The sequence below is a fragment of the Mus musculus genome, chromosome 13 (genome assembly GCF_000001635.26).
Source record: "Mus musculus strain C57BL/6J chromosome 13, GRCm38.p6 C57BL/6J".
Lineage (NCBI taxonomy): Eukaryota > Metazoa > Chordata > Mammalia > Rodentia > Muridae > Mus > Mus musculus.
In genome coordinates this window covers 59,490,014-59,517,527 of record NC_000079.6, presented here as the reverse complement: position 1 = coordinate 59,517,527, position 27,514 = coordinate 59,490,014, and the positions used below count along the sequence as shown (strand labels likewise).

At 42.4% G+C, this 27,514-nt stretch overlaps 1 protein-coding gene across 17 annotated transcripts in view; it reads left to right on the top strand.

Moving 5' to 3' along the window:
* Agtpbp1 (ATP/GTP binding protein 1) overlaps positions 1-27,514 on the top strand; it is a 107,837-nt gene that overhangs the window by 39,843 nt on the left and 40,480 nt on the right. For 15 of the 17 annotated variants that reach the window (XR_003950468.1, XR_003950467.1, XM_006517339.3 and 12 more), the window contains 8 exons: positions 3,233-3,441; positions 5,027-5,204; positions 9,472-9,569; positions 13,218-13,334; positions 16,826-17,514; positions 20,469-20,552; positions 21,879-21,965; positions 22,047-22,195. Coding sequence is in view for 15 of the 17 variants with exons in the window: in XM_006517339.3 (XP_006517402.1) it covers positions 3,233-3,441; positions 5,027-5,204; positions 9,472-9,569; positions 13,218-13,334; positions 16,826-17,514; positions 20,469-20,552; positions 21,879-21,965; positions 22,047-22,195 (1,611 nt within the window). In the remaining 2 variants the exon portion in view is untranslated. Of the gene's footprint in view, positions 1-3,232; positions 3,442-5,026; positions 5,205-9,471; positions 9,570-13,217; positions 13,335-16,825; positions 17,515-20,468; positions 20,553-21,878; positions 21,966-22,046; positions 22,196-23,657; positions 24,129-27,514 lie in introns of those variants that run through there. The other 2 variants (NM_001048008.2, NM_001284218.1) reach the window with 1 other exon arrangement.

The following is a 27,514-nucleotide window of genomic DNA, read 5'->3' as shown; positions in this document are numbered from 1 at the left end:
ATGTCATATTAGGTTTATTTCTCAGAAAATTATACTTATATGACATTTACTTCTTTCCTTTTAATGACAAGGCTTTATGTCCTGTTAGAAATATGAAAGTGATGTGCTTAAATAAATTATCCAAGGGGATGGAATAAACTCTAGCTCAATAACCTGTCATCATAATACATATCAGCTTCATATAACATAAGTTTAACATAGTGACTTTTATTAGAAATTTTGTTCTCACCGTAAGTTCAAATTCAAAACACTGTGGAAGTGGTGTGATGGGAACTTGGAGCAGTGAGCTTGTGTGCACATAACCTGCTGCCTTCAGAGCTGATGCACGGGCGTGTGAAGGTGCTGGGGAACGAGTGCTGCATGTATGATGCGTGTACTCTTCATATGGGACGCGTGCGTTCTTCATACATGCTCAGTATGGTTTTCAACTATATTCATAGTATTCTTCCATAAGATCAGTTGCTTCATTAACATTTAATCTTTACATATACTCTTAAAGATCTCTGTTGATGGCTTTTCTGTGCCCCCCATCCCAGTACATAGTAGGCAGGGTCAGAAACTATTGTCAGGGGTGGGGCCCCCTTGTTCACTAAGCTTTTGTGCTATATACTTTTAAAAGTCTGTGATTAGTTAAAAGTTAATCCGTTTCTTCTGGCACAGTGAAAGGCACTGTCATTCCAGTAGGCAGGAAGCAGAGGCAGGGGGATTGCTAGCAAATTCAAGGCTAACTTGGTCTACGTAGTGAGTTTCAGGTCATTCATGACTACATAGTAAGATCCTGTCTTAAAATATGAGTAAAGATAATTTAAAGATGTGATTTTTATGTTTACCAAATTCTCATTTACATGTTTCCCCTTGGGGCCTCAGGTGGGTAACTGCTTCTGTCTGGTGTGATAAACTATAGAACAGGGTCACCTGATGAAGCAAAGCAACTGCTGAGTAGTTTATATTTAATAGCTCTTCAAATTGCACACTGCACAACACAGGACACATAACAATACACGACCGCGTTGAAGAGCAGGTTGTAGAGTTTGAAATGCACTGGGGCAATTCGGAACATTCTTTATGAGAATTTAAAACTTGCTTATTGTGGGTCAGCCACTTACATTAGTGGATAAATTTGCCCTAAAATAAATGTGGTATGGGAAGTGCATGCAGGAGTGGTGAGCCCAGCGAGCGTGCCACCCCGAGTGTAGCCAGGGCCTCACTGGGATGCACAGGAAAGGGTGCAGCTCAATAGCAGACCTACACTTGGTGCTTTGAGAGGGAAGGAGTTTGTAATGGAATCGTACATGAGTTTCTTATGCTTGTGCTCAGTGCAGATTGTAGGTAACTCTCATCTTATTTTAAGGGCCACTTCAGCACCTATGTTTGAATTATAATGCATTCTTTATTTGGCATGTTACTTTTAAAAAATAACATTTCCCCTAAGTACCATTTAGGCTTTTGTAGATTGCAGCAGAAACAAAAATGTAAATATTACAGTGACCGTAAAGCTTTTAGCAAAGTCTTTTTCACAGCTAATAAAGGCTTATGCATGTCAAGTGGTGTAAACAAAAGTGTGTATTCACTTAAAATACTTTTGCTGTTTTTGAGACAACATCTGCCCTATCAAGGCTGGCCTGAACATGCTATGTAGACAAGGATGACCTTGAACTCCTGATCTTCCGGCCTCCACCTCCTGAGTGCTGAGATTACAGATGTTCACCTTCTTTCTCGGTGTATGTGCTGCTGTGGGCTGAACCACAGGACTCTTGTTCCTGATATAGGCAAGCACTCTATCAACTGAGTTAGATCGTTAGTTAGCCTTAAAGCACAAGGAAATAATGTGGGCCAAAACAATTCAATGGATGTAAGTAGCAGCAGCCTTGCAGAGACCAGCCATGAAGACCCAGTAGAGGGTCTTTTTGTTGACTTTTGTTTTTTTCTTGTTTGAGACAAGGTCTTGTTATAAGAGGCCAGGCTGGCAATCCTCTTGCTTCCAGCACCTGGGTGCTGATACCAGGATGCACTAGACTAGTTCACAGTAGTTTACAATAGAGGTTTTAAAACACTGTCCTAAGAGACCCACCGCCTCCCACTGAGCCCTTTGTACCTGTGTAGTGTCAGAGTATAGTTGTAAAGGAGAATGAGTCTCTATCTATGTGCTATGATTCAGTCCCTGTGAGCCTGTGTAGAAAGTAAGGGTCACAGTAGGTGGTTAAGGTCAGCACCATCTCGTCCACCGCCTAGCCAGCGCCTCCTAGTGGGTAACGGAGATTAAGAAGAGCTTTGAGCTTGCTTGTATCTAAGCAGCCCCGGTGGGCTGCCCACCCCGCCCTGCTCTGCAGCCCTTACAGACCTGCCACAGCAGCTCTGGGTAGCACCCCTGTTGTCTTGATGGCATCCCAGGGCTGCTGCTTTGGTAGGTGTGTCCTTTTGGGTTGTAATCTTAAGAAAGAGAATTCAAATGTATGGATTCTTTAGTTGTGTTCCATTAAAATTGATCAATTTAAGAAAACCTATAGTTTTTTTACATTAAGATTTTACTACCTAGAAAAAAACCTATTTTATAACCACATACTATTTTTTTTTACCTTCTATGTACAATAAATTATATTTTAAATTTTATGTTACTAAGAAGTGGATATCTTATATAATTGTGGAATAACTAGAACTGTTAATTCCACTGGGAAGATAAATTTTATAAGTAACAGTAGGTATAATTCAGTGGATTAAACAGCTTGTGATCGAAATAAGCAAAAGTGATAACGGCTTTAACAAAGTCATGCTCGTAGCTGGTCACTCAAGGAGTCTTCTGTCTCATGAAAAAGACACTTAAGTTTCAAAATATATGGAGTTTTAAAATCAGTAAAACTAAATATAATTACAGACCTTGCCATAGTAAATAAATGTATTTTCAGTCTTGTTGAGACCATGCTGCCATGAAGACCCGTTGGTCTCACACTGTGGTCTCATCTTGACTCTGGGTGTGCTGGGGCTGCAGGTGTGCACCACCAAGCCCAGCCAGTAAGAAGATGCCAGTATTTGTAAATCATGATAAAATAATTAAGCAGGAATGTTTTTGGAAACTAATGATTTTTGGAATGGGCTATAATTATTTTATTAGAAAATTATTAACTAAAGGCTGGGAACTGATCACAATACTGATATTCTGCTTTTTGTTTGATTCTTTTAAAAACTTTTTCCTGTCATTTATAAAATTACCTTTCCCAATTTTCTTTTGTTAAAGAGACAAACGCCAGGAGAGCGGTGGACAGAGGGTACGTTCAAGTGCTTCTAACCATCTATGTAGATTGGCACCGGCATGATAATCGGCATAGAAACATGCTCATTCGGAAGGGGATTCTACAGAGCTTAAAAAGTGTCACGAACATCAAGTTGGGCAGAAAAGCATTTATTGATGCGAATGGGATGAAAATTCTGTATAACACTTCTCAAGTAAGCTACTTTATTTTTGTTATTCTGTTTTAATGATAATGTTTTGGTTCTTAGGAAAATGGATTAATGCGCACGTACTTAGGAAAGTATACATATGATAAATATATTTTAAAATTTCTTCACACAAAGAATTTCACTTGATTTTCACATGTGATCTCAGAGGTGACTAGAGAGAATGGCGGGGGCATTTGTCTAGAGAATGAACCTTGTACTGCAGCTATATAGAATGTGCCCAGTGGGAGGGTCTCCTGATGCTGTGGGCGGGTATCTGTGTGCCCTTACAAGGTATTTGAGGATTCGCCACTGGAAGGACCAATATGCTGTGAGCATTAGGAGTGTCTTTCTACTGGATAGAGCCATGCAGACAGAGAGAGAAAGCTAGATGTAGCCTGCTAGCCCTGCAGGGTGTCTTAACTTCACACATCACCACAGTATGCCACCAAGGCCTTTTCTGCTTCCTGGGGATCGTCATTAGAGGGGACAGAGGGAAGTTGCAGTGTAGCCTCCTGTCCTTTGAAGTGACCAGCCAGTTATTCAGGCTGCTCTTTGTTTTCCACACAATAAGCAACCTCTCCACATGATAGTAGTTAAGGTATTAAACATATGGCATGTTTATTCTGACTGTATTCATTTTTCCAGAACTATCTTATATAATCGTTTTTACTGTCCAGATACACACTTAATAGGTATTGATGTATGATTATGAATTAGGTGGTTTAACACTTCCAAGCCTTGTCTGTTTAACTAAGTTAGTCATGTGTTGAAGATTCTGTAGTATGTCAAAGTGCCACCGAAAGGCCAGTTGTCACTGACAATGTTGTTAAGTCACCTGTTCTTGACACTGGCTGACCAGCCAAACTCTTAGGTGTCTGAGTGGGATCTGCTCTCATTGTTGTCTTGTAGCCGCCTTTTATAGGAGAGAGAGACACAGTCAGTGCACCTGACTGTACCTCTTGCACTGTAGCCAGCCGCCTCTTATAGGAGAGAGGGAGGGAGGGAGGGAGGGAGGGAGGGAGGGAGAGAGAGAGAGAGAGAGAGAGAGAGAGAGAGACAGTTAGTGCACCTGACTGTACCTCTTGCACTGTAGCCAGCTGCCTCTTATAGGAGAGAGAGACAGACAGACAGACAGACAGAGAGGGGCACAGAGAGAGACACAGTCAGTGCACCTGACTTTACCTCTTGCACTGTAGCCAGCTGCCTCTTATAGGAGAGAGAGAGAGAGAGAGAGAGAGAGAGAGAGAGAGAGAGAGAGAGAGACACAGTCAATGCACACGACTTTACCTCTCACACTGTGGGTCTCAGTGCTGCCCTCACTCGTCACGCCCTAGACCTGCCAGGTGTTGGAGGGACTCACACTTGGTGACTTTCACTGTCAAAGATAAATACTGAGTTTTGCCTAGTGAACGTTTTAAGGGAAAATGCTACTGGACAAGTCACATGTGCCTCCCTGTTACAGGTACTTCTGAAGAGCAAGGCATTAGATAGCTCTGTTGTGTTGTAGTGTTCCCTGTGTGCTGTTTGTGGCTACATTTCCAGTACCGCAGTGCTGAGCTGTGGTCTAACTCTCATCATCTTGTTTGAACAGGAGTGCTTGGCGGTCAGGACTCTTGATCCTCTTGTCAACACATCCAGTCTGATAATGAGAAAATGCTTCCCCAAAAACCGCCTTCCGCTCCCCACCATTAAAAGTTCTTTCCACTTCCAATTGCCAATTATCCCTGTGACTGGACCTGTGGCCCAGCTCTACAGCTTGCCGCCTGAAGGTAGGGGTGGGCCATGGGCTGCTGTGGGAGTCCGTGACTCTGTTGTCGAAAATGTGTATCTGGTTGTTTAATGTGCGCATGAGGTGTGAAAATACACAAAAATTTGTCAGCAATCAATGTAAATATTAAAAGTATAAGGTGGAGACATTATATAAGTTGATGTCATACAAGATAGTGACATTACATTAAGAGGATGACATCAGATGCTCAGTATGTTTGCGATTACCTGTGTAGCTTTTTAAAAGAATTTTAATTACACATTGGTAGTAGCATCATTATTGTCACTATGTGGGCATCCACATATGTTGTGTGTGCCATGTACATGCACATTTGTGCTCCTGGGTCTGTGAGCACGTGAGAGTCAGAGGACAGCCTTCAGATGTTGGTTCTTCCCTTTACCAGGTGGTTGCAAGGATCAAATGTATATCAGGCTTGCCACAGTCCCACTGAGCCATGTACTGGTCTGATTCCCCCCGCCCCAAGTTAAAAACCTAATCACCAAAATTAGCCAAAATTGAACAAAGAACTTACTTGGAAGAAAAGTGAAAGTATTTGAAGTAGGTTGCTTTTCATTTTAGTATAACACTATATTGTGAGGTAAATAGAAAGCTTTATGACGTGCTTTGCGTTTGGTTGGTCAGTTTTTGGTTTTGGTTTTGGTTTGGTGGTATCTACTGAAATAGAAGAAAGGGGTAGTTACGGATATTCATAGAATTCTGTTTTCTTATATATTTTTTAAAAGTTAGTTATTTTTTATTATTTATAAAACACTTACTTGAAGAAATAATTTTTGTTTTGTTTTGTTTTTTAAGACAGGGTTTCTCCGTGTAGCCCTGGCTGTCCTGAAACTCACTCTGTAGACCAGGCTGGCCTTGAACTCAGAGATCCGCCTGCCTCTGCCTTCCAAGTGCTGGGATTAAAGGCCACTAACACCTCCCTCCCAGCTTGAAATAAACATTTTAAAAGAGCCTCCAAGTAATTGTCATTTTTTGAATCTCTAGTATGGATTTATTAATGGCATATATCATAAGGTATATTATTAGTTAAACAATCTAAACACAGATATAACTGACACAAAATGGATCATTTAGAAACACCTTTTAAAAGTCAGGCTGGTGAGATGGTTTGTAGGTAATGGAATTTTATGCTAAGCTTGGTGAGTTGAGTTTAATTCTTAGGACCCACATGGTGGAAGGAGAAAGTGACCTTTGGCATGTTATCCTCTGCCCTCTCCCGATGTGTGTGTGTGTGTGTGTGTAAGAGTATGTATGTGTGTAAGAGAGTATGTTTGTGTGTGAGAGTGTTATGTGTAAGTGAATGTATATGTAAGAGAGTATATTTGTAAGAGACAGTGTGTAAGAGTGTAAGAATCTGTAAGAGACAGTGTGTGTAAGAGTGTTAATGGAGAGTGTGTGTGTAAGAGAGTGTAAAGAATGTGTGTAAAAGACTGTGAAAAAGAGAGTGTGTTGCAGTGTATGTCTGTAAGAGACAGGGAGTATGTGTAAGAGAGGGAGTATGTGAAGTGTGTGTGTAACTGTGTATAAGAGAGTGTGTAACTGTGTAAGAGACAGTATGTTAGAGTGTGTGTGTAAGAGTTTAAGAGAGTGAGCATGTGTAAGAGTGTGTGTAAGAGTGTGTGAAAGAGTGTATGTGTAAGACTGAGTGTGTGTAAGAGTGCATAAGAATGTAAGAGACTGTGTAAGAGAGGGACTATGTATATGGAGTATGTGTGTAACTGTGTAAGATTGTATGTTAAGAGAGGGAGTGTGTGTAAAAGAGTGATAAAAATTAAATAATACAAAGTTTAAAAGTCAACAAGACTGAGTGAGAAACTTCTGAGTAAGTTAGCTGAGTGGAAGAGTTTGAAATTTCCAACAGGCATTAAGGCGAGGACGTTTGTAGCAAATCTGAAAGGGAGGCAAGAGGAGTCTTAGGAAACAGTGCTGCTGTGGCAGACAGGCTGAGGAAAGACGGCCTTCCTCCTCTGAGGAGCAGTGTCTCTGCTTTAGTTATGTTCTAGCATTCCATTTGGAGGGACAACAAGGAGTTTGTGAAACCTTTCCTGTATCTCAGTATAGGTCTGTGGTGGTGTGCGGTGAAGGGGTTACGTGGTGGTTCTGAGTGGTAGAAGGCTGAAGAGGCTCTTTTGTGATGCAACAGGAAGTAACAGGAGGAAGGAAGGAGAAGAAATCCTCACAGGGATATTTCGTCAGTGTCTAGATTGAGGGATAGCAAGAGTATACCTGCAGTGTGGTGAATTCACCAGGCATGGGGAAATGAGAAAGGGGACACTTGCTGTGGGCTCTGTCCTGTGACAATAGTATTCAAAGACTCTTACACTGGTGAAAATGAAACCCAAGAAGCAGGTACTCACTGGGGAGCCAGAGCAGTGGGTGGAAAGCTGGGCAGGGAGCCAGGAAAGGTGTGTGTTTCCCCGGAGTATTGGCCCAGGAGGGAAGGAGCTCGAGGCAGGGCAGCTGCGGCTGTTTGATCCGTGTAGACCACACAATCTGCATGGCAGAGCAGAATCAAATCTGGGATTGGGGAAGTAGTCAGTTTGGCGAGTTACTGTGCCCCCAGTCTCTGCAAAGGTAGAAAAGATTATGTAAATAAGTATCCACGCTAGAGAGAACCACTCTTAATACATTTGAATTTATAATTGAAGTAGTATTTTAGGGACATATAATTGCTTAAAAGTGACTTGAACAGGCAAAAATCCCCAAATGCAGTACATAGTTACGTTTGTTTTGTGGTATTAACTGTTGATGATGCCATAGATGAGTTCTCTCAACTTTCAAGGCATAGAAAAAAAGCAAAGCTTAGAAGCTAGCATGGTGCTGAAAGCAAAACCTGGTGAGAATTACCAGAAATAACCCGCAGCTGAAGCCCACCAGTCAGATGTGCAGACTCTAAAACAGAGCAAATAGAACTGGGCAGTGGTCTCTTACGTAGGACATCTAGGTTACTTCTAATATTAAAGTGGGTGAAGTTTATTATTAGTAGGTCAAAAGAAGGAAACCAAATAATTATTTTAGTAAATACCATGAAGAGATTCCAGATAAAATTTATTACAGAAATTTGCAGTTGTTTTCAATAATCTGTCACTAACTCTTATCTATATCATATGTCAGTATGGTAATGAACTATTAAAAGATGCCAAGTTAGCAAGACAGAGAAAGGACTCCCCATTGAGAGGCGAAATAGCTGGGCTGTGGGGAGTATTGCTAGTGTTGCCCAAAAATGACAAAATATTTAACAGAACCAGATAAAAGGAAAGTGAATAAAATATAGCTGTGTTCCCGTGTCTGTGTGCTTATAGCTGCAAACTTTAGATACACAGCATACCACTTCCTGCTGGAAAAGCGTGTTTTTGTACACAGACATAACCATACATCTGTAGGTTGTCCTTATGGATCTGACACAAACAGTGCATAGAGGGGAGTGGTTCATGTTTATAGGACAGTGAGGACAGGCCCTTTGTTTATAGTTTCTAAGTCCTCACAGGAGCCGCTGGCTCCTTCCCAGGGATGCCTTGTGCTTGCCTTTCTGGCTGTCAGAGAGAAGTAGAAGCTGGCTCCTGTGCTGCTGTAGTAAACGTAAGAAAGGAAGTGAAAGCAGCTTGCCTGCAGTTGCTGGCTCACACTGTGCTGGAGGTGTGAGGTATAGTCAGTCTCAGGGCCCTGAAGCCATGAACTGTTTCACAGTTGGGGGCGTGTACCATTTTTCCCCAATTCTGAACTGTGTTTCAGTTGAAGACATTTTTTCCTTGTTTGTAATAGACTTTTTTTTTTTTTAATTTAGTGCAGTTTTTCACGAATAATGTCTTCTTACTGTTCTTTTTCTAATCAGGACTTTCTTCTTCATCCATGACTGACTGCTGGTAGGGCTTAGACTAGATCCAGACTGCTGCATGTCCTGTGATACCTTTTTTGTTTGTTAATTTTTATTTTTATAAAACCTCTCTGCAACGAAAAAATTTGAAGTGATGTGGTACCAGTATTAGTTAAGACAAACTAAGCTGCTCTTAGAGCCCCACAGCAATACGCACACATTTCTGTGACAGACTTTGTGACCGACTGGCTGATAACTCTTATACATGTTCACAAGAGCATGGGGCAGGAGATGAAGACAGACAACTGTTTGTTTCTAGGTCAGATAGTTAATAGTCAGGGAGTGAGGCACGTTTATGCGCATCTGTGCACACACACTGCACGCCTGCTGTGTGCACACTCGCCTTTGCCTGACTTACAGTGTGTTTGCATCACAGTGGACGATGTGGTGGACGAGAGTGACGACAACGACGACATTGATTTAGAAGTGGAAAATGAACTCGAGAATGAAGATGACCTAGATCAGAGTTTTAAGGTCGGTGGACTTTTATCATTAGTAACAATATGAACTCCTCAGCTCTCAGACAGACTTGCCTGAAGCATAGAGATGCAGGTAAGGCTGCCTCATCCCACCGTTGTCTCGGAGCTGAATCTGCTGGTGTGGAAACAGCCCTGATTGATTTGCCCATTGTCCCCGAGGAAAAGGGTTTTAAGCTTTCTGACTTAGCTTGTTATATCCCAGTACTTGAAGGAAAGCAGTTTGAGATTGCTGTGGTGGTTTGTCTCAAAAGGCATTCCCCTGTGTCAGCAATAGTTTGGGGCTGAAAACTATCAGGAGGAGCCTGTAAACGAGGAGCTCCATGGTGATGCTACAGGCTTCCAAGAGAATTACTGAACTGAGGAAATAGACAACAGTTGTCATATTACATGAGCTGTTAGGCCACGGCCTGGTTGACTTCTCAGAGGTGCACACTGTGTCTGGAAACCTAGAAGCCCCTGTCTGAGTTAGGGTGTCATTGCTGTGAGGAGATACCATGACCAAGATATTCATAAAGGAAAACATTCATTTGGGGCTGGCCTAGGGTTTCAGAGGTTCAATTCATCATCATTATGGAGGGAGCACGGCAGAGCGCAGGCAGACATGGTGCTGGAGAAGGAGCTGAGAATTCTACATCTTGACCTGAAGGCAGCAGAACATATATACTTGGGCATGCAAAACACTCATATACACGAATTAAAAGCAAGCCTTTTAAAAACTGTTGGAATACTACCTAAAGGACACACTGTCCTTTCCGTAGTCTGGGATACTGGAAGATGCATCTTAGTACTACAGAGCTGTTATCCCCACCGCCAGTGGGGTCTCAGGTGAGAGAGGGCTCCTGTGATGTTAGGATGCAGACCGTGAGGAGCTGGGGTTTGAACCTGACACATGCCGTGGAACTGGCAGGTTCACAGCTATGAATTAACCTCAGGTAAGAGCAGGGGTTGAAATGCTGTGGGGTTTTTGTTGTTGTTTTTATTTTGTTTCAGGGCACTTGGGAGTGGTGGAAGCCATACTTTTCACATTAATCTTCTCGAGTTCCCATCAAAGTACAAGACTTTAATGATAAACATTAAAGTATGTTTTGTTCACATCTCATGGTTCTAATTAAAAACCCCTGTGATGATCAAGAGCATAAAGAGTGAGGAGTGAGGGAGATGGGAACAGGGACTGATTGGGCTGCAGGAAAAGTGTTTGTGCATGTGTGCACATGTCCAAGAACGGCATTTGGGAGTTGATTAGATATGCCACCTCTTATGGTCCTTTACCTGAGAACACATGCCAAACCTGCAGCACAGTGTCAGCTTCCTGCCAGCTTGACACTGTGTGCTGTCCAGCTTATCTCTGGCTGCTGTGATGGCCTCTGTGGGGTTCAGTTTATCCTGTGATGGCCTCTGTGGAGTCAGTTTGTCCTGTGATGGCCTCTGTGGAGTCAGTTTGTCCTGTGATGGCCTCTGTGGAGTCAGTTTGTCCTGTGATGGCCTCTGTGGAGTCAGTTTGTCCTGTGATGGCCTCTGTGGGTTGTTTACCCTCTGCTACAGAGTCTACCCTCAGATGCTGCATTTCCATGTCTTTTACTTGGTCCATTCATTTGAAGCATTTCCACAGATTTCTTGGCTCTTGACATTGATGTCTTTGAAAAATAGTTCTTGGTGTCCATTCTTTCACTGAGTTAAAATTGCTCACATATTGTCTATTTTGCCTTAGCAAAACATTGATAATTACGAGAAAAAGTAGCACTTACTGAACATGGAACCATGTGCCAAGCCAGACTCTTCATGCACAGTAACCATCTGGTCCTCACAGTATTGGAGACACAGCACAGGGGCCAGTAAGCAAGGGCTTGGTAGTGTGGAGAGGGAGGGCACACTCATCACTGTGGCTCTGCTGTGTGCTCTGAGACAGGTCCTCTTTACGCCACGATGCAGAGCAGCCTCTGGCCTGTGTGGGGCTGGCTCCACACAGCGTCCCACAGGGATGGCTGTGCTGCAGTGGGAGAAGCAAGGCTGCTCAGCTGTGCTTGGCTTCCACACTGCCTCCCTCACTGTGTGAGTCAGTGTTTTTCCTGTAGGGAGTTTAGTCCAGGTTCTTTAGGTTCTAAACAACTACCTCCAGGGAGCCATAAAGGTCCACAGGCTATTCCTTCCTTGTTGTTCAGTGCCATCGCTAACAGTGAGCTAGCTGGATGCTTAGACAGGGTTTCTGTGTAGTCCTGGCTGTCCTGGAACTTGCTTTGTAGATCAGGCTGTCCTTTAACTCAGAAATCCTGTTGGCCTCTGCCTCCTGAGTGCTGGAATTAAAGGCTTTTCTAGTGAGAAAATATATCTTTGTAAAGTATTTTTTGCTTTAGATGATTATATGTTAAACAAGAAAATTAATACATTATTTGTTCATAGATTAAATATAAATACTTAGGTGAAATTGTATACTCATAAGTTAGTAATTACATTGTAATAATATATATGTAAATAAAGCCAATCTTTTATTCATAGAAATAACAAAACTTATTTATTGATTATATAAATGAAAGCAAATTCCTGAATATAAAATGTTGAAAAATATCTTTTTTTTAAGAATACTAGTTAATGCTCATATATGGACAGATACTACATATGAAGGATTTAAGGACAGTAAGATAAATTTGCTTTGGGGTTGAAAACAAGTAGTTTATTTTAATTGTAGATAAATAGGAAATTAAAAATGGGTTCCCATTTGAGAATTAGTATCTGGTATCCCTTTCTCCTTTCCCATCCATGAAGGTCAGAGTTTGTTAAGGATGTTGGGAGCCCTGCGGGTCCTAGGTGAAGTAACACTCTCCACACATGCTCTCCAGCCAGGGGCATATCTGCTCTTCCAGCCAGGGCTGCAGATTGTAGGCCAGAATGGATCACTGGCACGTCTCTTCTGTATGAGGATGTATTTGCTTTCTCTTCCCTCAGAGGTGCTGTTGGGGGCTTGTTCAGCTTGTTAGTCTCTTGCCCCTGCAGGCTAGCGTGGGCAGTGATGGTGGGCTGTGCACAGGTCCTGTTGATCATAGAGTGTGAGCCCTGCAGGCAGTGATGGTGGGCTGTGCACAGGTCCTGTTGATCGTGGAGTGTGAACATGTGTCTTGTCTCTACTAAAGCTTCATCCTGCCCTATAATGTCGACCTTGGAACCGCTCCATTTCCTTTTACCTTTCAGGTTGTCTGTTTCTGAGCTTCTTACCGCTGGTGTGCACCAGTCCCCACCCTTAGTCCTGTAGTATCATCTAGATTGGCTCAGGTGGTAGAGTTAGTGCATGCCAGGCAATGGGACATGCTGTGATGCTACCTTCTTTGTTATGTATAAATGTTTTTCAATTTAATTTTCTTGAGTTTTCTTTTAGAGTAGAACAATAGGGACATTGTGGAGAAGATGAGTACTCTTTGTTTGATTTTTTTTTTCTTTGCCTTGATGAGTACCCTTTTATGCTGAGATTAACCCTCACCAGACAACAGAGTCAATACCAGTGATAATCTATAACTAATTGATTTAAGATTAAATTTAATATAAACTTTACTGATGATCACTCAGTAATGATAAGTGACACTGTTTTAAGTATAAAGCATATTCTATAACTTATTTGGTGTTTTTATACTAACGTCATGTTTTATTATTTCAGAATGATGATATTGAAACAGATATTAATAAATTAAGACCTCAGCAAGTACCAGGACGAACAATAGAAGAACTAAAAATGTACGAGCACCTTTTCCCCGAGCTTGTTGATGATTTTCAGGTATAAATGGCCTTACCTGGTTTTATAAAAACTTCATTTTTTTCTCCTTTATGCACATAACTGCCACCTCTCATGTCTGAGGAAATGGCCCCGGTCTTTGTTTACAGGATGATAGTGGATTATTGTGTTGACATTTGGAGCTGTGCTGACTCCCTGTAAGAAGAGAGGGAGGTGGACCAGGCTTTGCATTCATAATCACTTTGGTTCATAACTTTGACTTGCTCCTTTTGTTTTGTCTTATAGTCTTTAAAATTGTATCATGAAATCATGCTGTGGTCTCCGTGTTGCTTTACCCATTAAGTAGTGACAGGAGCAGTGGGCAGCTTTGCTCTTGTCCCTCCTGGGTTACTTTGTAACCCAACAGCAGTCAAGAGCCAGGGCGCACCTGGAGCCCTTCAGGCCCCTGGAGCCATTGCTAGCATTTCCTGTTCTTACCCTCTGAGCTATGCGCATTCAGCCGGATGCACAACAGACCAACCTTGTTGACTGGATTGTTGGCAGTTAGTACATGTGGATTTTTGTTCTCACTTGCTTTGACACTGCTGGGTTCTTAAGTCTGTGAGAGTCCTCAAGATTGTAAAGTGTAGGTTTGGCTGAGGGTGGTGGCTCACACCTTTAGTCTCAGCGCAAGAAAGTAGACCCAGGTGGGTCTCAGCGAGCTCAGAGGCCCGCTTGGTTTTTGTAATGAGCTCCAGGGTAGCCAGCCTGTCTCAAAGCAAAGACAGACAGACAGACAGAAGTGTGTGGGTGGCAGAGCTCTAAGAATAAGGCGCTTTTGCTTTAAACTTCATTGCTCTCCAAATCCCATAGCCTTAATTGCAGTTGATTAAAGAAAAGGACTATAGTGAGTTTATATAAGAAACTTAAATGAGAAATCTTTGCCAGTTTTTCATGTTTGTCTTTGGGAGTAAACTTAGGAGCCTTGGAGTGACTTCCTGCCTCCTCCTGTCCTGCACTTCCTGTAAGTTTGAAGTCCATTGGAGCTTTGAAACTGAGAGTACTGGAGGGAGAGCAGGGCCAGGGAAAAGGTAGATGGGCTGGGGGGATCAGGGCAGGGAAAATGTAGATGGGATGGGGGTTGAGATCATGGCCAGGGAAGAGGTAAATGGGCTGGCGGGGATCAGGGCAGGGAAAAGGTAGATGGGATGTTTGGGGGGGAGTCAGGGGCAGAGGAGGAAGGGGAGGGAGCTGGGGAGAGGCACTGGGGAGGAGTGTGGAGTGTAGAACAGCCCAGCTGTTGTGTTCCTCTTTTTAATGAATTTGGCTTCACTTGAACCATTTAAAGATAAATACTTTGTAAATTGAGGCAGATAAGTAATTGTGGATTTTTGTTCTCACTTGCTTTGACACTGCTGTGTTCTTAAGTCTGTGGGTGGGAATTGCTTAGCATATAATGACTTCACTTACTTTCTTACAATTTTACGCATATAGGAATATATGTTATACAACCTATGGCTTTGGTATGGGAATACAATAGAGTAATTTTATAATGGATGACAGGGTTAGTGGTTAGATCAGTGGTTCTCAACCTGTGGGGCATGGTCCCTGTGGGGGTGGAATATCAGATATCCTGCATATCAGTTATTTACATTACAATTCACAACAGTATCGAAATTATAGTTATGTAGTAGAAAAGAAAACAACTCTGTGGTTGGAGATCACCACAGCATGAGGAACTATATTAAAGAGTCACAGTATTAAAAAGGTTGAGAGCAACCGAGTTAGAATCTCTATTTTCCAAGCTACTTCTCCCTTTCAGGTCATGATCACGCCTGTCTTTAGATTCCCATGTCCTAATCCTAGTTTACCACGTAGCTAGCCTAACTCTTGACAGTCTCTGAACAGCCCTTTATGATGCAGACAGGTGGCTAACTTGGTTTGGTTACTTCTGTTGCACGATTGGTTCTATTTTGGGTCTGAGTAAGTTTAGCTATGGTCAAATAGTAAAGACAAATGATTCTGAGAGTTGGAGCTCTGGACCTGTCTGCCTCGGGTAATTAGGCCGTGCATACATGTGTATCAGTGTGTACTGTGCTTTGCCAATGAGTTACAGACTGTTAGTTGCTTTAGTGCTATATGTTTGGGAAAGATCACACTGTTTTTATTAACATAGCTGGATTTATTGCTAAAGTTGTCCTGTACTTAATTGTCTTTCCCATTTTAAATTTCAGAGAAATGCAATGCAGTACTTTCTTTACATACTTTGTCCCTCCTTTGAAATATATGCCTGAAGAGTAGTAACTGTTCAATGATATATTATTGAGGATTTAAAAAGTTTATTGATTCTATTAATATATAGTGTTTGAAAGCATTTTATTTTTCATTTTATTATATTGCATTTTATTTAACTTTTTATTGGTTCTTTGTGAATGTCACACAAGTGTTTTAATCCCACTCACCTCCCCTTCCCTCCATATCTGCCCTTGCAGCCTCCCCCAAAAGAAAAAACGATCTCTCTGTGGAAACTGCAGTGTGTCACACAGTACACCCTTTTGCTCAAACAGTTTTACTTGCAAATGATTTTTGCATCGAGTCATTAGTTTGGTTCCAGGCCTCTGGCTTCTGCTACACTATTAGCATTGGATCTTCGCAGGGACTCCCTTCAGATATCCTGCTGTTGCCCTATGCCATTGCATCTGCAGGACTGGCCTCTTCACAGACTCCAGCAGTTCATAGATGGGGTTGATGTGGGGTGGGTTGCTCCAAGCCCTGTATCTGGGCCTGGGTGTTAGCTGGGTTGTTCAGTCTATCAGCTCTCCTGGGCCAGCTCTCCCACTTTGCCCAGGGGAGGTGTGGGACCAGCTCTCTGCCTGCTGCAGTCAGCAAGAGGAGGAACTAGCTCTTTGGAGCCACCAGGGCAAGTTGGACTGTGCTGCCCAGGGGAGGTGCAGCAGGTGCTGCAGCAGGTGAGAGGCAGAGCCAGGTTACCTGCTCTCATGCCTTGCTCAAGCAAGGGGTGGTTTTGAAAGAATATTATTCAAGCATCATTGAATCAATTCCTGGACTATCATATGCCACTAAGCATATGTGAAATTAATTGCTTTCAGTATTAACTATTGAGATCCACGACAGCTAGATGTGTCTACACCCTGAACACCTTCTGCTTTGTTCCCAGATGTGTAAGTCTGCTTATTCAGTTGCTGGGTGGAGGTCAAATGAATGCCATTTCTAGGCAGCATAGGAACGTTGAAGTTTGCAGGGCAGAAGAGGATTGAGCTCAGGCGCTTGTGCCTACAAAGCAGACATTCTGTTGTTGAGCTGCCTCTCAGCCTTGCTTTATTTACTTCTCTATTTGTCTATTCATTTATTTACTGTGTATGAGTGTTTTGCCTGAATGTATGTGTGTGTGTGCACCATATCCACACCTGGAGCCCATGGAGATCAGAAAAAAGGTCTTAGGTTTCTGATGTAGCTTATGAAATAAAGATGACCTTATTACTATATTTTAATACTGCCAGATAACAGATTAAACTCAATTTTGTTTTAAACAGGACTATGAACTGATCTCTAAGGAACCCAAACCTTTTGTGTTTGAGGGGAAGGCTCGGGGCCCCATTGTAGTTCCCACAGCTGGAGAGGAGGTACCTGGGAATTCAGGGAGCGTAAAGAAAGGAGTGGTAATGAAGGAGAGAGCAAGTCCTAAAGGAGAGGAAGCCAAGGAAGACCCTAAGGGCCACGACAGGACACTGCCGCAGCAGCTGGGTGGCCAGAGCAGAGTGGCCCCCTCAGCCCACAGCTTCAACAATGATCTTGTGAAGGCCCTAGACCGAATCACACTGCAGAATGTTCCTTCGCAAGTAGCCTCGGGCTTGAACGCAGGAATGAGGAAGGACTTTGGTCTCCCTCTCACTGTCCTCTCATGCACGAAAGCTTGTCCTCACGTGGCTAAGTGTGGAAGTACTCTCTTTGAAGGGCGGACGGTACATCTTGGGAAGCTGTGTTGTACTGGAGTTGAAACGGAAGATGACGAAGACACTGAGTCCCACTCATCAACAGAGCAGGCCCCCTCTGTTGAAGCCTCTGATGGACCAACACTGCACGACCCAGACCTCTATATTGAGATTGTGAAAAATACGAAGTCCGTTCCAGAATACTCAGAGGTGGCTTATCCTGATTATTTTGGTCACATTCCACCTCCCTTCAAAGAGCCTATTTTAGAAAGGCCTTATGGTGTACAAAGGTGAGTCACAGACTTCCTTCCCCTCCCAAGTAGGGCCACCGCCAAGTGTAAGGAACACTTACAGATTCTATTTGGGTCTTTAGGGAAAAGTTACTATGAATTCTAGGTTCACTTTCTAGGATGCTTTGTGTGGCTTTGAAATCGTCCATGTTGTGGTGGGAAAATGTTGTATGATTGCTGTACTTTGGATTTAAGTTTATTACACGTGTAGCAAGAAAGGAAAAGAACATATAGCAAGTAGCAGATAACAGAGCATCGGATCAGGCATTTAAAATATTCACTAGAAATGTCCAGAGAAGTCTTCCTGAAACAGTGAGCCGTAGGAATAGTTTAGAGTCTCCAGCAATGCCCTCCATCTAGTTACCTCAGGCATCCTACAGCTTTGTTGGAAAGACTCCCATAGCTGTTGTCAAGGGTGCTGTGTTTACTGCCCTTGAGATCTTTGCCAACCCCCCTTTTCCCTGTCACAGGGCCAGGGCAGTGGCCTGTCCCAGGACAAGGGATCTCTGAGGACCCTGGAGATAAACATGCTGGAGTCTGAGACAAGGGGCTACTTACCTTCTTCCTCAGTTGGTTCTTAACAGCCAGGGGCACAGGATGATTTACTAATGCAGTTATGCAAATTACTTACATAAGTGAAAGAACAATAATATGACCCTGGTACAATGTAGAAACTTAGTTCAGAGTGCACCTAATAATATGAAGGATTATTTAATGATATTTGAATACATATGATCTTAGCAGTATTTAGTAATTTTTTTATTCATACTTAGTTTAGATGTGATTTTAAAATAGATCTATTATTTTGTTTGAAAATTTAGCTTGAAATACAGAGTGAGAATCTGGTAATTGTAACAGCACTAAGTGAGGTAATATTTAGTGTGCCAAAAATAAATGTAGAAATTGTTGGTAGCACCAGGCAGTGCATACTCGGCATGTGGCAAGCCTGTGCAAAACTTGTGCTTGAGCTTCTTTTAGTGATGTTTCTTAATGATTTTTTTAAATTTTTGTTTTATGTGCATGGTGTTTTGTCTGTGTGTCTGTCTGTGTAAGGGCATCAGATCCCTTGGAACTGGAGTTACAGAGTTGTGAGCTGCTGTGTGGGTGCTGGGAATTGAACCCATGTCCTCTGGAAGAGCACTCAGCCAGCTCTCTCTCCTCACTGTTGACTCTTTAGGATGATTCCCATCACTTTTGACCTACTCTTGTTACAACAAGCACTGAAGAGAAGGCCTTGCTGTTGGCCTCTGGGCATCTGAGAGTTCACTTGCCTTCAAGCCACAGCCGTGCGCCTACCTGCAGTGTCTGGACCACTTAATGCTTCACTTGACAACTTAGTGGATTTCCCCAGCAGTGACAAAACTCTGACAGAAATCCTATGGCTTTCAAAGCCTCAAATAGGCACTGTCCATTTTGCTACAGAAAATGTTTGTTGACCCTGATAGTTCAGTAGTCTTAATTGAGGCTTTAAAGTTTCATATCCTGTCAAAAAATACTAAATGTGGGTAGCTAAAGTTATGCTTAATTCTTGAAACACATTGAGGACTTTGATTTTGGTTTGCTCATGTCGGTTGCCATGCCTCTTTTGACCTGCTTTGAGTGAATGATGGATATTTGGGCAATGATTTACCAATGTCACTCCCTGTTTGAGTCTAGGAACGTGACAAATGAAAGGGGTCAAGTCAGTGAGGTTTTACTGTTCTGTCACTTTCAGGAAAAGGATGCAGCCCTTCCCTTTGCAACGCCTAAGTAAGCTGGGCATGATGGTGTATACTGCTGGGCCCAGCCACGTGCGGGGCTGAACCAGCCCAGCCTGGGCAGCATAGTGAGACCCCACACTTGAAAATGTTACCCTGCGGGATGCTGTTAGTGTGATTTGGAGTTCTGTTGTATGGTTGTCTTTATCCTAATTGTTTTAAAAACAAAATTCAGTATAGAATAAATAAATTCTGTTAAAGTCTCTGATGCAGTTGTAAAAGAAAAGGTCTGTTACTAGATTCATATGTGCTGCGTGGTGGCTGCTCATCTCTTCAATCCCAACACTCTAGAGGCAGAGGCAGGTGGAGCTCTGTGAGTTTCAGGACAGTCTAGTCTACAGAATGAGTTCCAGGACCACCAACCAGGGCTACGTGGCGAAATCCTGTCTTGAAAAAAAATCAAAACGAAATAAAAAGATTGATATGCATGTCTTCTCAATGTAGATGTTAAAAGGAGCAGTAAAATTATATATGGCAGATGTCTTAGTTAGGGTTTCTATTGCCGTGACAAAACACCATGACCAAAAATCAAGTTAGGGAGGAAAGGGCCTATTCGGCTTAGACTTCTACGTTGCTGTTCTTCATGGGAGGACGTCAGGACAGTCATTTAAACTGAGCAGAAACCTGGAGACCAGAGCTGATGCCGAGGTCATGGTGGTGTGATCCTCATAAGTTGCTCAGCCTGCGTTTTCATAGAACCCAGGACCACCAGCCCAGGGCTAACACAGCCCACAGTGGGCCCTCTCCCATTGATCACTAATTGAGAAAAGGCCTAAACATTAGGATCTCATAGAGAGAGTCTTTCCTTTTTGATGCTTCTAGCTTGTGCCAAGTTGACAGAGAAAACCAGCCAGTACAGGGGATGCATTTCATTGCATCAGGCAAAGGAACAAACAGGAGTACTCCTCATGCAGACTTACTTCCTGTTCCTGTGAGGCCTTACTGTCCTCCCAGCTACTAGTAGCCTTGGAGAGCAGGGCACCATTGCCTTGAGTTGGGTGCTCACCGCTGACTCTAGGCTCCCAGACACTTCCACTCCAGTACTGACATAGGTGGCCCTGGTTTAACCAAACTAGAACGTTGAAATTAGGTGTGATGGCACTTTCCATGCCAGACTTAAACCTGGGAGAAGGTTGTGTATTGGTGTCAGAGGCAGATAGTAGTGAACTTTGTCACATTTGTCTTTTGTGATTTCAGGACAAAAATTGCCCAAGACATCGAGAGGCTGATACACCAGAACGATATCATAGACCGCGTGGTGTATGACTTAGACAACCCTACGTGAGTCTGATTGCTAAAGCCTTGTTATTCATAGGTTTTATTTATTAGTGTTATGTCTAAAGGATAAAATCATTATCTCTCTGTCGTATCTTCCCCGCTTCATTGTTGCTGTTCTCATTCTCATGTAACAGGTAGGTGTATGATAATCATGAGAAATCTTGTTTATCTTAAAGATATGGAAGCCTTTGGTTGTAGGTGGAATGTAGAGATTATGATCTGGCACTGTGGTTTTGGAAAAGTGAAGAGTGTGGGTTCACAAGGAAGGCTGCCCTTTGCTGCCCCAGTCACTGCGGCTCCCGCTTGGCCTTGCGCCTGCCTGCCTGCCAGGCCACTTGCTACTTTTGCATTAGCACTGGTATATATGTGAGGATTTAATTGTAGTAAATAAATACAAATTACAACCACTCAGGGAAGAAATATGGTCAGTTTATTGTGGGTCTCTTCTCTCCTTACTGTGTTAATACTTGGAGGAAATTGCACACTTTATCTATTATGATTGGAGGAAACAAACTTTTAAAAGTAATTGTTGGTAGATATGTGAGTAAAAGCTCTGTCAAAGATGGTGACTGAGTTTAAACTACTCTTTGTTGTTGTTTATGGCAGGGTCTCCCACTGTACCTTAGGCTGACGTGGCGCTCACTGTGTAGCTCAGGCTGACCTTCGACTTACAGTAGTCCTCCCAGTCTGAGGTGCCTGTCACCTTTACTGACCTCAGAGTATTCCCACACAAGGGAAGAAGAGCCGTATCTTATTTCATGTATTTATTCCATTGTTCATGCTTCTGTGTTAGATGTAGAAAAATAAATCCCAGAACCTCCAGTGTGGGCAGACCCAGCTTGTCCCTAACCGATGTGCCCGGGGCAGGATCCTCAGAAGAGTAGGGGGTCTTCCTTCTGTGGGGGTTGGGCAGACAACGCTAGGGCCTGCATCTGGGCGCTCAGCTGCATGGTGGGGGAAGGGAAAGGCCCTGAGCCTTCCGTGGTAGCTAACGGCAAGGGCAGCGTGGTTTGTTAGACTTACAGCCACTTACCAGGCAGTTTAAAAAGGAAATCTCTTCTTTCATGTATGATAATCAGTATTTCAGAAGTGACATTTGTTCAGCAAGGCAAAGCTCACTATGGGTATAAGTGTAGGAATAAATCCTTCGTAATTACAGTTTGAGTATGAATGTAAGTCAGGGGTTTTCTTTGTTGTGTTTGTTATAGTCTTTGTTGTAAAAGAGAGAAGAAACATTGTATGTTTTAGATCTTCTCTCTAATTTTAGTCTTTGCTTATCTGTTCAAGTGTAATATATTTTAATATGTTTATTTTAAAATATTTATTTAGCTATACCACTCCAGAAGAAGGAGATACTTTGAAGTTTAACTCAAAATTCGAATCTGGGAATCTGCGCAAAGTAATTCAAATTAGAAAGTAAGCCATTTTAATGTTCTCATTTTGTGTGCACACAGCCTCTCTGGACTTGCTGTCAGATGTCCTTGTCTTGTGTTTCAGAAGCGAGTACGACCTTATCCTGAACTCTGATATAAACAGTAACCATTACCACCAGTGGTTCTACTTTGAAGTCAGTGGGATGCGGCCTGGTGTGGCATATAGGTTCAACATCATCAACTGTGAGAAGTCCAACAGTCAGTTTAATTATGGTAAGACACCTTCCCTTCCCCGTGTGAGGGCACAAGGCACATTACTCGTAGGATCAGAATTTAGCCTTAGACACAACACACTCAGTGTCTCTGATTTTCAAACCTCAGCCATTGATTATATGGGTGTGAAAATGCTTAAGCTCTGGTTAAATTTTAAAAATGAGCTGCGTGGCACTGCGTGCCTGTAATGTCCTGTCTGTCATCCCAGCCCTCCCTCAGCAGGCAGATGCATGGCGCTGCATGCCTGTAATGTCCTGTCAGTCATCCCAGCCCTCCCTCAGCAGGCAGATGCATGGCACTGCATGCCTGTAATGTCCTGTCAGTCATCCCAGCCCTCCCTCAGCAGGCAGATGCATGGCAGGCTCAGGTGTTTGCAGTTTAGGCTGGGGCTGAAGCCCAGTGAGAGCTCAACCCAGAAAGCTGTGGATTCTATCCTCAGATCCACACAAGAGAAAAAGAAAAGAAAATGTTTTTATGTATGAGTGCTCTGTCTGCAGTTACACCTGCATGCCAGAAGAGGGCATCAGATCCTTTCACAGAAGGCCATGAGCCACCATCTGGGTGCTGGGAATTAAACTGGGGAAGAGCAGCCAGTGTTCTTAACTGCTGAGCTATCTCTCCAGTCCCACAAAAAATGCTTTTACATTTATGCCTAGGAAGATACATGCACTTTCCTCTGCCTAGCTCCCCACACCGTTGCCACGTTTGGTATCCTGCTCACACTGATTTGGTATAATACGGCATGTCTTCCTTCCATCTTCTGAAAGTCCTTATGTAGAGCTAGTGTGAATTCTGCAATGTGAGATGGAATTTTCTAGTGAATCCATTTGTGCTTAGTGGGTTTCTTTTGTGAACTGTCTTGTAAACTAGAATCATTTCCTTAGTGGCTGCAGCCTCCTGAGGTGCTCTGTCACGAGTCAGTGGGTTCCTGGTCCTGTCTGTTTCTGTGTTTCCATCTGCAAGGGCTGTGTGGAGAGTCTCGGTTTCCCTGTTCCTCACCCACACCAGGCTCAGGCCTCGCTTACCTTTATCTACTGAATGCCTGCTTGCCCTGCAACAGATCTGGTTCTGTTCTTGGTCAGTGTCTGTTTCTCACAGAATGAAATCTTATCTAAGCACAGTTTATGGACAGTGTTGAAGAGTCAGCATTTTGTGTATTGACTTTCCCTGTTGATACTCTCTGAGAGAATTCTCTTTTCTTTTTAAAAATAAAACTCTAGTGTTTTGGAAGGAGAATTCTGAAGTGTGGAGTGTTGTTCTGGACCTTAAGTACACAGCTAAGGGTTATCTGCTGGGCATCTGGTCTATAGCCACGGGCGGATTATTATCTAGGGTGGATAATTACATAAACTTGACATTTGCATTTAAAAATCAAAACTTCAAATTTCAAATCTAATAATAGCAAGTTTTAAAAATATATATATAATATGTTTCCTAACATGCAAACACCCCTTTATTACAGATGGAGAAGAAACATGTTACAAAATGATAGTGGTCTCAACTATTTGTTGCAAAGACTGAAAAGCTTTAACAATAGGCAAGAGACACTGCCTCGTGGGCTTCAAGTCATTTCCCTGAGCTGCTCAACGCACATGTACAGTGATGCTCTTTAAAGAGCCATGTCTGAGAAGTAAAGCTTTTGAGAGTTGAAGAGGTTGTTGACAGTTGTTATTTGTGTGGTAGTAGGAAATGGAACACTCTAGAATTTCTCATGTGTGTGAAACAAAAGCCTTGCCTTTTATCTAGTGAAATAAAAGGAAGATCAGATAGTGGAATACTATAGTACATAGTCATAAACACTTTTATAGAGATTTGATGTCTTTTATCTAATTTTTAAGTAATATTTTAAAGACAAATGTTTATATTTTGACTAAAATGTCAATAGTTACATTGTTTTGCATGACTGGTGATTAAAAAGGTTCTTTTTAAAAAAGGCTTATTTGACTTTATGCATATGTCTGCTTGTCTGTGTATGCATTGTGTATATGTGGGGCCCAAGAAGGCCAAATGCACTGGACTTACAGGCGGCTGAGAGCTGCCATGTGGGTGCTAGGAATCAAACTCAGGCCCTCTGCAAGAGTGGTCAGTGCTCTTAACCCCCGAGCCATCTCTCCTGCCTGTGAAGTGTTGTCTATGTCATACTTCATTCTTGGTGATCTTAGAGTATAAAACAATCATTGGATGTGACTTGTATCTATCCATGTCAGCAGGTTGGGTCCTGCTTAGCTTCTGAGACCAGTGCGGGTGGGTAGGGTCCCAGTGGTACGTATGGCCATCAACTGATTGTGACCTCTCTCTGAAATATTTGCTGACATTCAGCCTTGTTGCACCTTTAAAATTTTATCTTAATTAAAACTTGAAGTATTATCAAGATAAGTAAAAATACCTATTGTGCTCCTTACTTAATGTAGTGTTTTTTAGAGTAGAGAAAGAACATTTAAGAAAACCGATTTCATTTGTATCGTGGGTGTCCTTTAAGAATAAAAGACAAAGACATGTTTTTCTGTGTGTAGCAGTGTACTCTCTAAAATGGTGTTGTAAGTTAGAATTTCACTAACCTTTAATCCTGTAAAAATAATGCCCTTAACACTAAACTTTGCTGAGCAGTTAAAATTTTACATTAAAATTGTTCATCCTAAGCAGTATTTATGTGCTTTCAAAAGCTCTGCCCCATGTGAGAGATAAGACAGCTCCTGCCTTCAGCATCACTGGAATTGTGAAATGAGCACATTCTATAAGGACTCTGAACCCCACAGAAGGGCCTCTGATGGTGGTTGTGCCTTTACATCTCCACCCGGGTTCTCCTCTGTGTGCTCTGTATGCAGTTCAGGACCTGCAGTGGTGTTCAGAAGGAAATCACATGGAGGCTGCCGTGAACCGAGGCAGTCCACTTAGCACAGCCTCGTACCAGCCTGCCTACAGTGCTGGCATTCCAACACAAAATTGTGCCTTACCGAAAAACAAGGCCAAGAACCATGCTATGTTGTTCTCTGTATTTTAATTAGAAAAATTGCATTTCTGATATTTTCTCTGGTCCTTAAATGTTCCTCTAAAATGCTTTTAATGTGTTTTATTGAAACCTTTGTTATCACACATCAATGGTCACAGTTTCTCTGCTTTTTAGGTGTCCTGACATTTTAATTATTTTATATGTCTCCATTTGATTTAAAATACCTGTATCTCATAAGCCAAGGCTTAACTATACATTAGCATTTGTTCAGAGAATATTAATTTTATTAGTATAGTATAGTGTCCTACCATATTTTCAAAAAGCCATTTAAAATTTTAGGTTTGTTTCTCTGAGAAGTTTATTACTTTGTGGGGTGAGTTTCAACGTAGCCCTAGCCAGCCTTGAACTCACTATGTTAAGTGGCCTTGGACCCCTGCTCCTCCTGCTCCATCTCTCAAGTGGTGGGGTCAGAGGACGGTGTACCGCCACCACTTATGCTTGTTGATAAGTGTCACTCACCATTTTATCAGGTACTGGAAACTTCTGTTTGATTACAAAATCATTTGGGAGTTTTTTTTTTTTTTTTTTTAAAACATGGTCTTGCATAAGGTAAATATGAATAGCGGTCCCATTAATGTAAAAATAAAACAGGCTATCCAGGGTCTCCTTGCAGTGGCTGTTGGGTTTTGGACAGTACTGATTGTACCTTTCCTTGTGTAAGTGACTCTTAGATTTTCATTGGTAGCAGAAACTGTGGACAGCAACTGTAGTTCTGTCCTTGTTTCCGTGCTTGAGCTCCCTCCACCGTCCTCCCTCTTCCTCCTCCTTCTGGGCAGCTTTTCTTTTTATTTATTTAAAATATTTTATTTTTATATTAAAAAATCCCCCACAGCTTCTGGTTTATTCATTTCTTTTAGAAGTTTTCTTTAATTTTGACCTTTACCTCCCTGCAAATTAGTACTTTTCTTTACTTCTTTAATTTGTTTGTTTTTTTTTTTTTTTGGAGATGATCAAAGCTTTTAAAATTTCCTCTTTATTATAACTTAATTTTATATCCCTTCCAGATTTTAATATTTCTGTTTTTAATCTTGCTATCTTTATTTGACTACAAAACTAGGGAAAGGGTTTACTATATTATTTTCCTGGCTTAATTATTTGGGTTAAATCCTTGCTATTGTCAAAGTTTAATTAATTTTGCTTACAAACATGTAGACTTTATTATTTGCAACATTTCTTGGATTTGAAGTAACCTTGAAATATATCCAGTCCGTTTTGATTTAATAGGTAATTAGAAATAAGATGTGTTGTCTGTAGTGCAGTTAATGCCCACTGACTTCATGGAGAGAAAGGAAGACCCAGCCAGTGCTTGTTTGTTGGTTTATACCTTGTGTGTGTCTCATTCGAGTTCCAGTTTGGTTTTACTGTGTTAAGTCCTCATTTGAAAGCCTGCCAGTGCCAGTTGAGTGTAATTTGGCATATAGACGACTGTAGCTTTCCACGCCCTGTGTGTCCTTTAACAGTGTTGCAGTTAAGTCTTCCACTGTATTTGCCTTCAGTTTTGTTCCTATATTTGTAAATTGTAATTAGTTTGGTACATGGTTGGCAGCTGGTTTTATAAATGGAGAAAGGGGTTTGTTCTTTGACCCTTTGTCATTAATATAGATGATTATAACTGAGTTAAAATGAAATGTCTAGTGTTTGTCTGGTGCTGCTTGCTGCTTCCTTCCTCTCCTCCCCTTCCTCATGACTGCCCTCCATCTCCCATCTCCATTTCCCATCTCCATCTCCTCTCCTTCCCCTTCCTCTTCTCTTCTTCTCCCCCTTCCCCTTCCTCCTCCTTTCTTTTCCTCCCCTTCCTCCTCCTCTCTTCCTTTCCCCTCTTTTCTCTTCCTACTCCTCTCTTCCTCTCTTCTCCTTCCCCTTCTTCCTCCTCTCTTCCTCTCCCCTCCTCCCTTCTACCTCTCCCCTCCTCCCCCTCCCTTCTCCTCTCCCCTCTCCTCCTTTCTCTTCCTTCTCTTTTCCTTTCACCTCCTTCCCCTTCCTCCTCTCTTCCTTTCTCTTCCTTCCTCTTCCTTCTCTCTCCCTCTCCCCTTCTTCCTCTTCCTCCTCTATTCCTCTCCCCTCCTTCTCCCCTTCTCCCCCTTCCTCCTCCTCTCATCCTCTTCCTTCTTCCCCTTCCTCCTCCTCTCTTCTTCTTCTCTCAGCCACCCTCCCTCACTTTATGATGGTTCCTGCAAGGACTCCACATGGCATGGAGCGTGTCTGTGCGATTGAACCACCCCCAACACTACAGACCACGAGCTGAACTTTTCTCAGTCTCCACCTAACTTTATTCCAGGCTCTTTCTGGAATCCAATAAAACATGCTAT